We start from the raw sequence: 14,947 nt of genomic DNA on the forward strand, positions 1-14,947 counted from the left end.
AAATAATAATTTATATATCTAAATACGAAGACGACTTATAAATAAAATTACTCATTATAAATAATAAATAAATGTATTAATAATAAATAACTCTTAATGATCTCTAAATGGCATATAATCTCTCTCTCTCTCTCTCTCTCTCTCTCTCTCATTCTCTCTCTCTCTCTCTCTCATTCTCTCTCTCTCTCTCATTCTTTCTCTCTCTCTCTCTCTCATTCTCTCTCTCTCTCTCTCTCATTCTCTCTCTCTCTCTCATTCTTTCTCTCTTGTTGGCTCATATTTTAAATATGCAATATACAATAATAAATACGAAACAGATGTAATTTAATTATCTTTTTAAAAATGTAACAAAAACATTTAAAATTATGATATAATATTCGTTAATTAAATAAAAAAGAAAATTATGGAATTAATAATGATGCTTTAATTTCAAGTGATTTTTATCTCTTTCTTTATCTGATACTAGTTAACTCTTATTCAAGATCTACAATATATATATATACATATATAATATAGGGTGGGCCAAAAATTCCTCCTAACAAAACTAAAAGTTTCTAACAAGACGAAAGGTGACTTTTAAAAATCAAATTTATTCTTTTTTCCAAACCTTTTAAAGATTGTAATTAGACTTGGAGTTAAACAAAAATATATTTTCTAATAATAGTAAAAAAAAATCCAATTTAAAAAATTACGACGCACGAAATAAGTTCCCTTATTCTTCCGCGAAATATCTTCCATGTATAAAAAAAAAAAAAAAAAAAAAAAAAACAAGACAGAAAAAAGAAAAAAATTAGGAAGACTAAAAAATATATTTTTTAATAAAAGTTAAGTCTCTAATATAGGATAAGTCAAAAGTTTTTAGATGAGCCAAAAGTTCTTAGATCAGTCGAAAGTTCTTTAAGTGATTTTAAAAATCAATTACACTTTTTCGAGTCTTATTAGACTAATTATTTTTTCCGTCGAATTCACTAATTCTAGCTTATAATTTAATAATGTTAAAAAAGAAACTGAAAGAAAAACCTAAAAAGCAAGAAAAAAAATTTTCAAAAATGAGTAAAGGTTGATTTTCCATCTGAAGATCTTTTTACTCACCCTGTACACACACACACACAAACATACATACACACAAATATATATATATATATATAATAAAGATAAACAGAGAAGAAAGAGAATGAGATTCACTGTTACTTCTCTTAAACTGAAACGAACAAAGTGTTCATCGTAGAATACCTGATGAAAACTTATTCGCATCAGTTGACTTCGCTTATAATGAAATAACATCGAGAATATTTCTAACGCTGATAATTGTCCTCCAGTTTGGCCGTAACATGAACTTCAAAATTATATTCGATTCTCATGAACACGCCTCGCGCTCTAACTTTTTCAAACAGTTCAATTCAGTAAACATGTCCTTTAGTTTCTTCTCCTTTCTTCTCTTTTTTGTCTTCTTCTATTTATTTTTTTTTTCTTTTTTCTTTTTTTTCTTATTTTCTTTTTAAAAAGATTTCTTCGATCTTCGTCAAAGATAAGTCAATCTTAAAGTATCAAGGAACAACACCAGTCGTTTTTTTTCTTCTCTGAAAATATCAAGAAGTTCTTTTTATAAAGGAACATTGAAGGTCAATCGGAAAGTTTCGTGATCAGTAAAAAGCTTTACGATCGAGTGAGCTTGTTTAAAACAAATCCGATTATAATACAGGGACCCTCAAAATTTACTATTTATATCTATTTCGGTGACGCATTGAATGTTTTCCTTTTTATTTTTATCTGATCCTACGTCAAATTGAAGATATGTATTTCAAATGTAGATTTGTGTATTTCAAAAAAAAAAAAAAAAGAAGAAAAAAGAAGTTAACTGATGATTGATAAATTTTGTATAATTCATAGATATATAAATTTTCTATTCCAGATGCATGTGTCACTTGATAGTGACTTTTGAGACACCCTATAGAATTTTTCTTCTTACTTTGCACATATTATAATATTACATATTATAATATTATATATTCTTGAAACTATATGAAAAAAAAGTATTTATTATAACAATAATGATTTCATCAGTCCGATGATTCATTATTGTTTAATGCATTACATCAATAATGTATGTGTGTTTATGTGTGTGTATATATAATATTATAATAAATATCATGTTTTAATGTATATGTATTGTGTATAATTTATATCTAAATTATGTTTCTATCTCGCAAATATATCCACTTTGAAGTGGCATGATTTTTTAATTGGCTTGTACCCATTTTGTAGGTACCTAAAAGAAAAGAAAAAGAAAGATATAGAAAATGAATAATTAATGCATACTCATATATATATATATACGTTAGATATCAAATTATATGTTTCAATTTGTACACCTTTCTATTATCTACGTTCAAAATCCTTCATTCTAATTAATCGTTAATGTAAAAAAACAAGATATCTTTGTCCATACATACACACACACACAAACGTGCGCGCGCGCTCGCGTATATATGTATGTATGTATGTACTCAGTATTCAGTATTTTCCTAAATAAACCAAATATCGAGTTGTTTTCAATCAAAAGATAATTAATTCTGTACAAAGTAATAGTATATACTTTAAAATCAATGGAATATGTATTTGTAATCCTAACAAAGCTTTGTCAGTACATTTATACATGTACATGTATACATACATGTAAAAGGGAAAAAGAGAGAGAAAAAGATAGATAGATAAAGAGAGAGAGAGAGAGAGAGAGAGAGAGAAAGAAAGAGAGAGTGAACCTCTCTAGCCTCGTTAGGAAAATATTTAATTCACGATAAATTGGATGAACCACATGTGGAACCGTATAGTAATACGCTGTGGCGAGCTCTCGGAATCGCGTTATACTTTGAAGTTTATGAACGAACGACATCGCTCATGGCTGCGTTCATTTAAACCATCTCTCTCTCTTTCTCTATCTCTTTCTCTCTCTCTCTCTCTCTCTCTCTCTTTCTCTCGCTCTTTCCTTCTCTCTACATCAGAGGCTAGCTAGCAAGCTCGACATCATAATGAATCTTCTTTAACCACGTGTGAATTATGCATTGTGCAACGTAGCTGGTTAGAAAAGAGGTGTTTCACAAAATGGAAGACACCTCTGTCAGTTAGTATGTCTATCTATCTCTCTCTCTCTCTCTCTCTCTCTCTCTCTCTCTCTCTCTCTCTCTCTCTCTCTCTCTCTCTCTCTCTCTATCTCTCTCCACAAATACACGAAACATTTCTAGAAAATAATTATCTTATTACTCGTTGAAGTATAACAATTCTTTTCATTTATATTTAATTTTCGTTCTTTTTTTTTTTATTTTTTTTTTTGTTCAAAATTTTCATTTAATAACGTGAATACGTTATTACCGAAACTTTTTTTTCTATCTTACCAATTAACTAACTTTCGACAATGATATGTAACTTTTACAATTACATAACTATGTACATATATATATATATATATATATATATATGTGTGTGTGTGTGTATGTGTATATATATATATATTATTTATATATCTGTTCAATTTTATTTCATTTTATTGCTGAGAAAATTAAATTTTTTACTTCATATGAGAAAATTTTTCTTTATCTTTGAATATAAATCATACTTAAATATAATATAATTATTATAATATGTTAACATTATTTAGAGAGAGAGAGAGAGAGAGAGAGAGAGAGAGAGAGAAAGAGAAGGAACGAAAAAAATATACTAACATATATAAATATACTGTACTTTTAATTAATAAATAAAATACTTTTATACACACATATACGTATATATTGAATTAATGTCATAAGAGAAAGTTAAAAATATAATATTTATTAATCCTTTGAACTCATATGTTGAGATTAAATAGATTTATATTATTGTCAAAAAAAAAAAAAAAAAAAAGAAAAAAAACAACAGAAAAAGAAAAGTAAATAAATAAACTCATATGTCAAGTCTAACTGGACAACAAATTTTTATCACAAATATTCCAATGTCAAGTTAAAACTCAACATCAATTACTTTCACAAAGATCTCTATGGCATATGTCGTTTGATATCAATTTTTACAAATACTTCTGATAATGCATATGTATAATATCTGTATATATATCTGTACATATATATACAGATATTATACATATGCATTATACATATACATGCACATATACATGCATGGATAGATTTACCTGGGAATTTGTGTCGTATAGTAAATGGTGGATTCGTGATGTATCGTGGAATGTAAGTTCACGTCGAACGATGTACGAGATACATAGTATTCGTATGTATATGCATATATGTATATATGTATATATATATATATATATATATATTTGCGTATGTGTGTTAAGCTTAATACGCGCCAGTTACGTAGCAGGATTATCAAGGAAATTGAAGTAACACTACGTGATTGCACAGAAGCATTTTCGTGCCCGTCGCTTTAAGCTGCGAATGGTAGCCTCGTATTACCAGACACCAGATATCCTTCATCCCTTCTTCATTTCGATCTTCGCTCAGAAAATCCCTAAAAGCTGATCGTTCGTCCTTTTTTCTTGTATTTTTTTTTACATTTTTTTTTATTCTTTTCTCTTTTTCTTTTTTTTTTTTTTTTGTTTTTTTTACTTTGCCCAAAATAAGACAAATGGAGGGTTCCTCTCTCTCTCTCTCTCCCTCTCTCTCTCTCTCTCTCTCTCTCTCTCTCTCTCTCTCTCTATGTCAACTATAAAGACCATAAGATTATCTCTATTCAAATAAAATTAACTTAATTAAATAATTAATTAATTAATTAATTAATTAAGATAATTGTTTCTCTTTTATTTTTTTGAATTGAAACAATACTGTTATTTGTTAATCATCAGTTTCTGTATTTTTAAATAAAAATATTGTTATAAAGATTATCGATTGATAAATTACTATTATTGATTAATTATTTCGTATGAAATAAAATTTTGTGGATAAAAAGAAATATGATCTGCTTCGTTCGATGTAATAATGTGAAATAAAAGATTGATTTTCTCGATGAAATATTCCTACAAAATAGAAACTTAAAAGTACATTGCTGGGTAAAATTATAATTAATTGTAATTAATATACTAATATGATAAAAAAAAAAAGAAATTAACATTATTGACAAAATGATGCAACATAATGAAAATACAAATTTTTAAAGTAAATCATTTAAAAAAAAAGATCTATGATTAATAATATTTGACATACTAATGCAAAAGAAAAAAAAAAAGGAATTTTTTCATTTTAAGAATTACTTACAACAAAAGAACATGATCAATAATTCTTGATACATTAATACAAAAAATTGACATTATGCGATAAAATAACGCAACGAAAAAAGATAAAAATTTTTTTAATAAATTACTAAATTCCTAATTTATTTCTTTAAATAAATTTTAAAGGTAACATCGTTATTGATAGTTGACATCCTAATCGAAAAAGATAAAATTGTTTTTTCTTCAAATATAATTCTTGATATATCAAAAAGAAATTTTGACATTACTGACATTATATTAGAAAGGAAAAAAGAAATAAAAATTATTTATTTTTAAAAGAATTATTTATAGTTTAAGAATTATTAATTCTCGATCTATTGATGAACATAATTCTTGACTTTATTCGGCTTACATAAATCAGTATTTTTTTCAGTGCCAGTTTGAAAGCTTTCAAATTGCAAAATCGATCGTAACTGCGTCATCGTAACTGCCGCGTCAAAGAACGGATTACGTTCGTTAACAGGGTTCTCCTACTACAAGAAATATATATTCAAGTCCCACGTGATCGTTGTTGAAAGGCAGAATAAAATTAATCATTAAACACAACAAAAAAATATGTATATAATTAACGAGCTGTTTGTTATATTTTTCAATATCAATATTCCATTCGAAACGATAAATAATATCTTCGTTTTTAATAAAAATAATACGTGCAATTATATAAAACAAAATACATACAATTTATAATTTTTTTCTTTTTTATTTTGCTACAGACGAAACATATCAGATATATTTCATTCGATATCATTTTCATTCATAATCAACAATATAAAGGATATTGAATTTTATAAAATTCAGAAATAATTATCAGAAAAAGATGCAATTGATTTATTTAATATTATCGTCAAAATAATATGCGATAGAGAGACTTGAAACGAAAAGAAAAAAAAAAAAGAAAGAAAACAAACAAACAAACAAACAAATTTACTTAATATATTCATAAAACCTGCAATTTATCAAATACTAAAGTAAAAGATTAAAAGATTAAAAAAAAAAAAAAATAATAATAATAATAATAATAATATAAACTAAAAAAGAAAAAAATTAATTAATTCAATACGCTTTAACGAAACTAACAAATTTGAGAAACGCTAAACTTAAAGATAATAAAATGGCGTTCCAAGCAAAAAGAAGAAGAAAAGAAACAAAATATATGAAGAATTATTTTTTTTTTGCACTTCGACATTTCTTCTCGACCATTATCATGTTTTCTCAAGATCGAAAAAACCGTAAAGGCTTTTTATAAAGGTCTAAATTACCTTATGCATGAGAGAGTACCGTTGCACTTTATTAATAATTCATCGAGCACATTTTCTAACGATTGCGACGTATTAGTTGCACGAATCGCTTGCTCTTCTAACATTTTCTATTTCGGATTGATATAATAGAAATAATAGGAATAATAGAAATAATAGGAATAATAATAATAATAATAATAATAATAATAATAATAATAATAATAATAATAATAATAGTAATAATAATAATAATAATAATAATATTCTTGATAATCTATATGAACTTACCGACGAAGATGTACTTTCTTTCTCCAAATTCTAATAGAACGTTTATCCTCACGATTGCCAAGCCTTCTCTGTGTACAAAATATCAAAAAAAAAAAAGTAAATAAACAAATAAAAATAAAAATAAACTTAAAAGCAAAAAAAGAAAAAAAAAAGGAAAAAGAAAATTAATTCGTTATTACAAATCTTTCTTTCGCCTTCTGTCAAATCCGACGATTTAATTAATTTTCAACTCAAACTTCGTTGTTTAATTGGAAATAAAAATTAAAAATAAAAATAAAAAAATCATAAAGAAAGTGTTAACTCGTTATAAGATATCTTTTGTCTTTTTCTTTCGATGACGCTTGATTTTAAAGACTTTCTAAAGATTTTTAAACTTCCTCAACTAACTTCAAAATAAAAAAACTAACGAATAATATAAACGAACAGAATAAAAAAGAAATAATGTTAAAATGTATAAATGAGGGAGAGAGAGAGAGAGAGAGAGAGAGAGAGAGAGAGAGAGAGAAAGAGAGAGATAGAGAGAGACAAATAGAGAAAGAGAGATAAAGATTAAACGTATCTAAAGGAAATAAGTATCTTCTTTAAACTTTCTAATGAGATTAAAACATCCATTAAACATCCTCTCTTTGAAAGAAAACAAAAAAAAATTCCATTTTATTCGAAATAATTAGATATCAAAATATACGATCGATTTGTTTAATGTATGTCCTTTTAAAAGGAAAAGAGATTTTCTTTTGAAATAGGAATAAGCGTCAAGAAGAAACGAAATATTCGTATTTTCGTATTTTAAAGAATGACTCTTGAATTCTCTAGGATATCTAACCTAAACTCATATCACGCGCATCATTCTTTGATAAACGATCGTCGCGACGTTTTGTTACGAAACAAAAAAAAAAAAAAAAAGAAAAAAAAGCACGATATTTGCAATGGCTTCGTAAATAAAACGAATTCTTTTTTTTTTCCACTTTCTTGGGGAATTTCTTTTCATTTTCTTTTGTTTCGCTTTGTTTTCTATAAATGAACGATCGAGAAACAAAGGAAAAGAGAGAAAAAGAATAAGAGAGAGAAAGAGAGAGAGAAAGAGAAAAAGACTTTAAAAATTGTAACATCGAGACAGATAAAAATTATATGATAACTCTGTCGATAAGTTGTTGGCAATAAAAAAAGAAGAAAACTAAAGATAAATGTTCCATAATTTGTTTTCTTTTTCTTCCTTTCTTTCTCTCTCTCTCTCTCTCTCTGTCTCTCTTTCTCTCTCTCTCTCTTTTTTTTTTTACTTTTTTCATATAAGAAAATTTTATTTTTTTTCACAATCGACATTATCAAAAGCTGAACGCATTTCGAGGTATCTTTACTTCTCACACTTGTTTTCTTCTCTCTTTCATTCACTCACTCTCCCTTTCTCTATTCCCTCTTTTTATTTTTATTATATATACATACAAACTCCTTGCTCCCACGTATTTTTTGTTCATCGTCGAGACAACAAAGGATACAACACCTAATGATATACATATATATATATATATATATATATATGTACTTACTATGGTTTATGCGCACTTTAGAGTAAAAACGCGTGTCACACGACAATCGAGTATTATCATAGATATTGCTTGAGGCTTTACCCTACTGCCACGTACCTTAACGGTCCTCATAAATAAAAAATATCGTCTCAAGTCCTGTGAAATCCGTCGGGCACTTTTACGATTTCGAAAGGAAGTCTTAAGGATGATTGTCGAACGTTCTCTTTCGTGTATCATCATTGCCATTTTTTTCATAAGTTGATGTATGGTACTAACATAATTTACGAAATTTTACGTAAGGACACGAATGTGTACGAATGAATTTCTACGGACTAGATATATATATATATATATATATATATATATATATATACGTAAATACATAGTAAAAGAACGATCGGTAGTTTTTTATTAAGTTTAATAATTAAATGTCGACATTTTTCATTCGAATGTTCTCTCTTATAGAAATGATAGTTATTTACCTTTAATCCTGTACCCTCGTAATGTAAGAAATAATAAATGAATTACAATGTATTTAAAAATTCAACAAAAACTTTTAAGAAGGATCATCGTACGTCCTTTCGTTTGCTCGTCACTCTTCTAAATGTCGATCACGTGAGAACAAAGTTTACGAAATTTTACGTAAGAACACGAAGGTACACGACGAGTGTACCTATATGTATATGTATATACGTAAATAAATGGCAGAAGGAATCTGTAGTTTCTCATTAACGTTTAATTCGTATTTTCTCTTTAGAATAAATTCTAATATAATAATTATCTCGATCTTTAGAAAACTTATATAATATAACAAATAATAATTCAGAAATATCAAATTATAATTACAATGCATTTACATAGAAATTTCGTAACTACGAGAATTCTAGGTTAGAAGTGGTTCAACGTCCTCGAAACCGTAGTTAACCTAATCAAATCAAAATCTGTTAAGTTAGTTTCGCGTACGTTAACGTATTTTAATAGTTTGAGAGAGAAAAAGAGAGAGAGAGAGAGATAAAGAGATAGATAGATAGATAGATAGATAGATAGATAGATAGATAGATAAAGAGAGCGATTAAGCGAAAGAGAGAGAGGAAGAGGGAAAGCACAGATTTACAAAACAACGACGATAATGGAGATCATGATGACAACATTGTCGCTATTTTGTTTACGAACAAAATCTAAATTTTACGTTTTCCAAAAGTCTAATATAACTATCATCATTATCATCATCAGTAGCAGCAGTAGCAGCAGCAGCAGTAACAGCAACAGCAACAGCAGCACAGTCACCAGGAGGTTAGGAAAATGTCGTTGATAGGCTACAGTCTATTCAGCAAAAGATGGAATTGTGCTTGAATGAATACCTATGTAATTGCATGCCCTTTAGACTTTATATCGACCTACGCAAAAAGAGAAAGAGAAAGAGAAAGAGAAAGAGGAGATAGAATGCTGCGTAATCATACTATAAATATAAGGGTGTGTTCACTCGGAGAACTTATTTCAGTGCTGTTTGCGTAGTTTCAAAATTGACGTCACTCGATGCTAACAACGAACCTGTACAGATCCCTCGACTTCCTTTTCACATGGTTTGTATATATATATTTCCATGTACATATATATATATATATGTATACATGTGTGTATTGTGTGTGTCCATATGTACAGGATGGACCAAAAGTTCTTAAACTTGTAGTTTTTTTTAGATTAAAAAAAAAGAAAAAAGGAAAAAAAAAAGAATAAATAAAATTAGTTTAAAAATTATCGAAAAAGAGTAATTAATTTTTAAAATTATCTACAAACTTTTGGTTCATTCTATACATCGTTACTTTAGTTCACTGTAACAAAAGTTGACGGGAATTAAATACCTTTTAGTAATTTAAATTTTAACCAGGGATGATTTACTTACTTCGATTTTTTTTATATAGACTTTTATTATAATTTTTTTTTCTTTTTTTCTATTTATCTTTTTTATTGTTTTCTTTTAGCTCGTAATACTGTTTCTATTTTTAAACGTTGGTATTCTATTAAAAGAAGGTTAGTAGACAAGTTTTACGTTTCTCTCTCTCTCTCTTTCTCTCTCTCTTTCTCTCGCTCTTTCTCTCGCTCTCTCACTCGCCTAATCGCTCTATGAAAATTCCAACAGCATCGAGAAACATCTGGTATACTCGTAAAATATGCAAGCAATATTTATGTATGTATATATGTACGTGGATGAAATATCTATGCAGTGAATATTCAATCGATAACGTCAAAGCATTTATCAAAGCTTGCGAGTATAGTTGGTATTTTAAAGAAATATAAAAATTGTCTTCTAAGGAATATTAAAATATTATCTTATGAAACGATTCCTTTGAATTCAAAGAAAATAAATGTATCGTACAGTGTTATCTTATAAAATAATAATTTACAGTAGATAAATTTAATTATTTAGGAATCTATATTACCGACCGAAAATATCAATGATAATATCATAAAAGTTTATCGAGTGTCGGTAATATTCGTATATTGTACGATGAATGGATAATATTGTACGTATTATCTATATAGTAAATATCGGTCACTTTTAGAACTGTCCTTATATACTTTGCAATATAAGACACATGTGTTATATAGTAAAAGGAATATTCTTCATCGGCGTCTTATCGATTAAGAATTGTATAGGAGTATTTTCAAGATTAATGATATAATTGAAAGTGTTCATGAATATATATTAAAATAAAATATTACGATTGTTTTTCATCGAATCAAAACTTTGATGTAACCAATATATTCTTTCGTAAGTTTTTACAATTAAATATAACGAACTAACCTCTCTTTACCTCTTACAATAAATTTTACTTGACTTCATTACTCTTATTTGTATTAATCATTGATAATATGTATATTTTCTTTTGGAAAATATTTTATATCTAAATTTGATAATACAATTACGTAGTAAAATATTTCATATGAAAATAATATAATAAATATTTTATTTTAAGCTGATCAAATCATGGACAAGAATTGGATGCCTAAAGTCGATTTGAAGAAAGATAATGCTAAAATAAAAAATCTTCATATTACTTTAATGAACGAGATAGAAAAACAAAACTCTGAAAGAGTGAAAGATTTGATTAAAATACGACGATCAAATAGAATACTTGGTTGTATTTTAGGAGGTACAGTTTTTTCAATCTATTTTTATACTATATATTCGGTAAAGCAAGAAAAGTTCTTAGATGATTTGAATGAACCTGAGAAAGTAATCGTACCACCTCAAACCAATGCATAAATTATTTCTAAAATTTGTTAACTCGATTAGTATATATATATATATATATATATTTATAACCATATAAAAAATTTTGATTTCATAATAAAATTTGAATATATATTTCACACTTGATTATCTACAAAGTGTTTTATAAAAATACAATTGCAAGTGTTATATAGAAAAATGTTGAGTATAAGATTACCTCCTTTTCCAACTATTAAAGATATCATTAAATTGTATAAATTGTCGGCCTTAAAGCATTTGTCACAAAACTTTTTACTGGATGAACGACTTATCGATAACATTATCAAGAAAGCTGGAAATCTTAATGGAAGTCATGTAGTTGAAATAGGACCTGGTCCAGGTGGACTGACAAGATCAATAATAAGAAAAGGTCCTAAAAAATTAATAGTTGTGGAAAAAGATAAAAGATTTAAACCAATATTAGATATGTTAGCGGAATCTTTCTATCATGTAAATGGTCAAATGGATATTATATATGAAGACATTAGAAATTTACGTATGAACGATATATTTCCTATGGAAGAAAAAAAGGAATGGATGGATAATACTCCAAATATTCATTTAATTGGTAATTTACCATTTAACGTTTCGACCATTTTAATAATTGAATGGCTTAAAAATATATCAGAACATAATGGTCCATGGACATATGGTAGGGCAAAAATGTTATTAACATTTCAAAAAGAAGTAGCAGAACGTTTAGTAGCTGAACCATTTGATAAACAAAGATGTAGATTATCGGTGATGGCACAAGCATGGACTCAACCACGTCTCTGTACTATTATTCCAGGTAATTAATTATAACATAGTACTTCGAACTTATTTTCTTTTTTAATTTAATTGCGAATAGAGATTGATTTCATCTATTCTTTTTTATTTATGTCTGAAGGAAAAGCTTTTCTTCCAAAACCGGATGTAGACGTAGGAGTTGTAACTTTTGAACCATTGAAAGAGCCACGTACAAAACATGAATTTAATATTTTTGAAAAAGTAACAAGACACATTTTTAATTCACGACAAAAATACAGTATCAAATGTGTCAAGTAAGTCCAATATATTTCTTTATATTCTACCAGTATTAAAATTTATTTGAATGAAATTATAAAACTTTTGTCTTCTTTCTAGAAAACTTTTTCCAGAATATTGTAGAGAAGAACTTTCCAATTTGGTATATAAATTAACTGACTTAGATCCAATGATTATACCAACAAAACTTACTGTCGAGGATATTGATAAAATAACAACTGCTTACAAATATATAATAGAAAAACATCCTGAGATAAGCTCGTACGATCATCGTGCATCGCATCGAATACTTAACAAAAAATATACTGAAATTTTGTCTGTTAATGATATTATAGAATGACAAGCATCATAATTTATATTATTATATTTTGTTAGAATGTAATTGGATCAGAAAAGATGATTCGTATATATGTACCATGTTTTATTTTATTTAGTCGCAAGATGTAGTTTATTACAATTGTTTTATAATTTCAATTAAAAGAGCGTACGTGTATAAAATATACACTTATATACATGAATATGGCTTAGCGTTTAAATAAAACTATAGTACAATGTACAATTTTCATTAATGATGTGTTAGCCATAGTAAAATACTGTTAAGTATCATTCAATTTTTTTTTTTGAGAGAAATGCATTTTATATAATACTAAGGAAAAAAAAAGAGGAAAAAAAATGAAAAAGAAAAAAAAAGAAGAACAAAGAAAACATAAGAGACACTTAACGATAATCTTTTTCTCAGAAACGCATTAAATCGGCTCTCATACATTTTCATTCAGAACTTTGCAAAACCCTATTACCTCAAAATCGATATTATTGCCAGAGATTGACGAATTTTGATAAATGTAATCATGGAGGATGCAATGTTGATTTTTGTACCATGGTTCCCGAAATTAATAACGAAACGATAATACCCAATACACCGGTTGATATCACAGCTACTCTTCATTTTTTTTTGAATTATAAGAATATATACGTGTATATATATATATATATATATATATATATATATATATATATATATATTATCATTATAATAATAAAAATAATAATTATTATCAATATTAAATAGTTTTATACACGTATATATATATATACATATATACGTGTTATCTTACACGTATTTTTTAGATACGGGTAAGATAAATAAAATAAAAATAAAAAAAAAGAAATCTCATATATTATATGTATTATATAATTATGATTATATATTAGTTAGGAATCGATAAAGAAAATTCGTTGCGTCCTATTATGATTACAGTTACGTAGGAAACTTGAGTTTCTGCAACGTACTGTATAATCGAACACATACACACAAAAAAAAAAGAAAAAAAAAGAAAAAAAAAAAGAAAATGAAACGATAATCGATTTAGTCAATAATATAGACTAAATCAAAAGTTCCAAAGACTTTCTGTTTGCTCTTCGACAATATATCGAAGTGCAGTGGAAATCATCGTAAAGCAAATTTTCCTATTGATTTTAATTTATAATTTACTTTGGAGAAATATATTCCTTGCCTTTTTTTCTCCCCACTTCCTTCCGTTTTTCTTTTCTTTCGCAAAAAAAAAAAAAAAAAAAAATTGTGCAACTAATTTGCAATAATTTGGTAATTTGCGATTTAATATTACTCTCGCCTTATTCAAATTCATTGTGATTTTGTTCTATTAATTTCTAGCAACGCCGCATATCATGATATTAGGTAAAGCTCCACGACGTTTGCGCCAAGCACCTAGAGATTGTGCATGAGCTTGCAATGTTCTACACCATCTTTTCGTTCTGGCGCCATCCTCAGCCTAAAATGAATTTATCGTTATAATTATTATGACATAATTAATAAGAGAATTGATCCGATTTGATCTTTTTATCGTGTGAACATGATAGAAAAAAAAAAAAAATAAATAAAATAATGCGATTAAATATTACCTTGAATATAAACGTTTCCTTGGAAGACAATTCTTGTATTTCAAAATAATCCTCAAGATTAGTTTCACAACATACTATACATTTGTCGAGATACAAGGGTTCCTAAAAAATATTATTTGAACACATTGTGACTGGATAATAAATTAATTAATGATTTAGATTATTCATTCATTTTATCTACTCACGCGTAATAAAGAATAACGACCAATTTTTTCTTTCACCAAAAGTAAAGTTGCATCCTTGATACCTATGTGTCTTGGAAAAAGTGAATCATCATTGAATTCCAAATATTCAACGGTTGGCTGAAAAAATTATTTTCTAATTAGATATGAGAATCTTTTCTATTATATGAAATTTATCATGGTTCTCTTTCTTTTTTTTTTTCTTCCTCATTTTTCTCCTT

The 14,947-nt window shown here is 26.9% G+C and overlaps 3 protein-coding genes across 3 annotated transcripts in view; 2 read left to right on the forward strand and 1 right to left on the reverse strand.

Annotated features, from left to right (window-relative positions):
• The first annotated feature begins 10,896 nt into the window (after nt 1-10,896).
• LOC118443313 (cytochrome c oxidase assembly factor 3, mitochondrial-like) lies at nt 10,897-11,728 on the forward strand. The gene is made up of 2 exons (XM_035870086.2): nt 10,897-11,097; nt 11,303-11,728. Exon 2 carries the CDS (start codon nt 11,314-11,316, stop codon nt 11,590-11,592), a length of 279 nt encoding a protein of 92 aa, XP_035725979.1. The 5' UTR covers nt 10,897-11,097; nt 11,303-11,313; the 3' UTR covers nt 11,593-11,728.
• Nucleotides 11,729-11,739: 11 nt separating this feature from the next.
• On the forward strand, nt 11,740-13,034 carry mtTFB1 (mitochondrial transcription factor B1). Its single transcript, XM_035870082.2, has 3 exons — nt 11,740-12,388; nt 12,488-12,641; nt 12,724-13,034. The coding sequence occupies exons 1-3, from the start codon at nt 11,758-11,760 to the stop codon at nt 12,962-12,964; spliced, it is 1,026 nt and encodes a 341-aa protein (XP_035725975.1). The 5' UTR covers nt 11,740-11,757; the 3' UTR covers nt 12,965-13,034.
• Nucleotides 13,035-13,762: 728 nt separating this feature from the next.
• Nucleotides 13,763-14,947, reverse strand: part of RhoGEF64C (Rho guanine nucleotide exchange factor at 64C) — a 72,073-nt gene continuing 70,888 nt past the window's right edge. The window contains exons 12-14 of the mRNA XM_035870066.2: nt 14,730-14,846; nt 14,545-14,646; nt 13,763-14,414 (exon numbers count right to left, since the gene is read on the reverse strand). Coding sequence (XP_035725959.2) covers nt 14,286-14,414; nt 14,545-14,646; nt 14,730-14,846 — 348 coding nt within the window. The 3' untranslated portion in view covers nt 13,763-14,285. The remainder of the gene's footprint in view (nt 14,415-14,544; nt 14,647-14,729; nt 14,847-14,947) is intronic.

Source organism: Vespa mandarinia, chromosome 9, assembly GCF_050613455.1.
Source record: "Vespa mandarinia isolate Hongniang chromosome 9, ASM5061345v1, whole genome shotgun sequence".
Classification (NCBI taxonomy): Eukaryota; Metazoa; Arthropoda; class Insecta; order Hymenoptera; family Vespidae; genus Vespa; species Vespa mandarinia.

What these genes read in the sequence shown, in the direction of transcription:
- LOC118443313 (XM_035870086.2), top strand. Translation starts at nt 11,314, where the DNA reads ATGGACAAGAATTGGATGCCTAAAGTCGATTTGAAGAAAGATAATGCT.
- mtTFB1 (XM_035870082.2), top strand. Translation starts at nt 11,758, where the DNA reads ATGTTGAGTATAAGATTACCTCCTTTTCCAACTATTAAAGATATCATT. An exon ending in TCTCTGTACTATTATTCCAG is followed by an intron (nt 12,389 to 12,487) that starts GTAATTAATTAT and finishes TTATGTCTGAAG; the next exon opens with GAAAAGCTTTTCTTCCAAAA. An exon ending in TACAGTATCAAATGTGTCAA is followed by an intron (nt 12,642 to 12,723) that starts GTAAGTCCAATA and finishes TCTTCTTTCTAG; the next exon opens with AAAACTTTTTCCAGAATATT.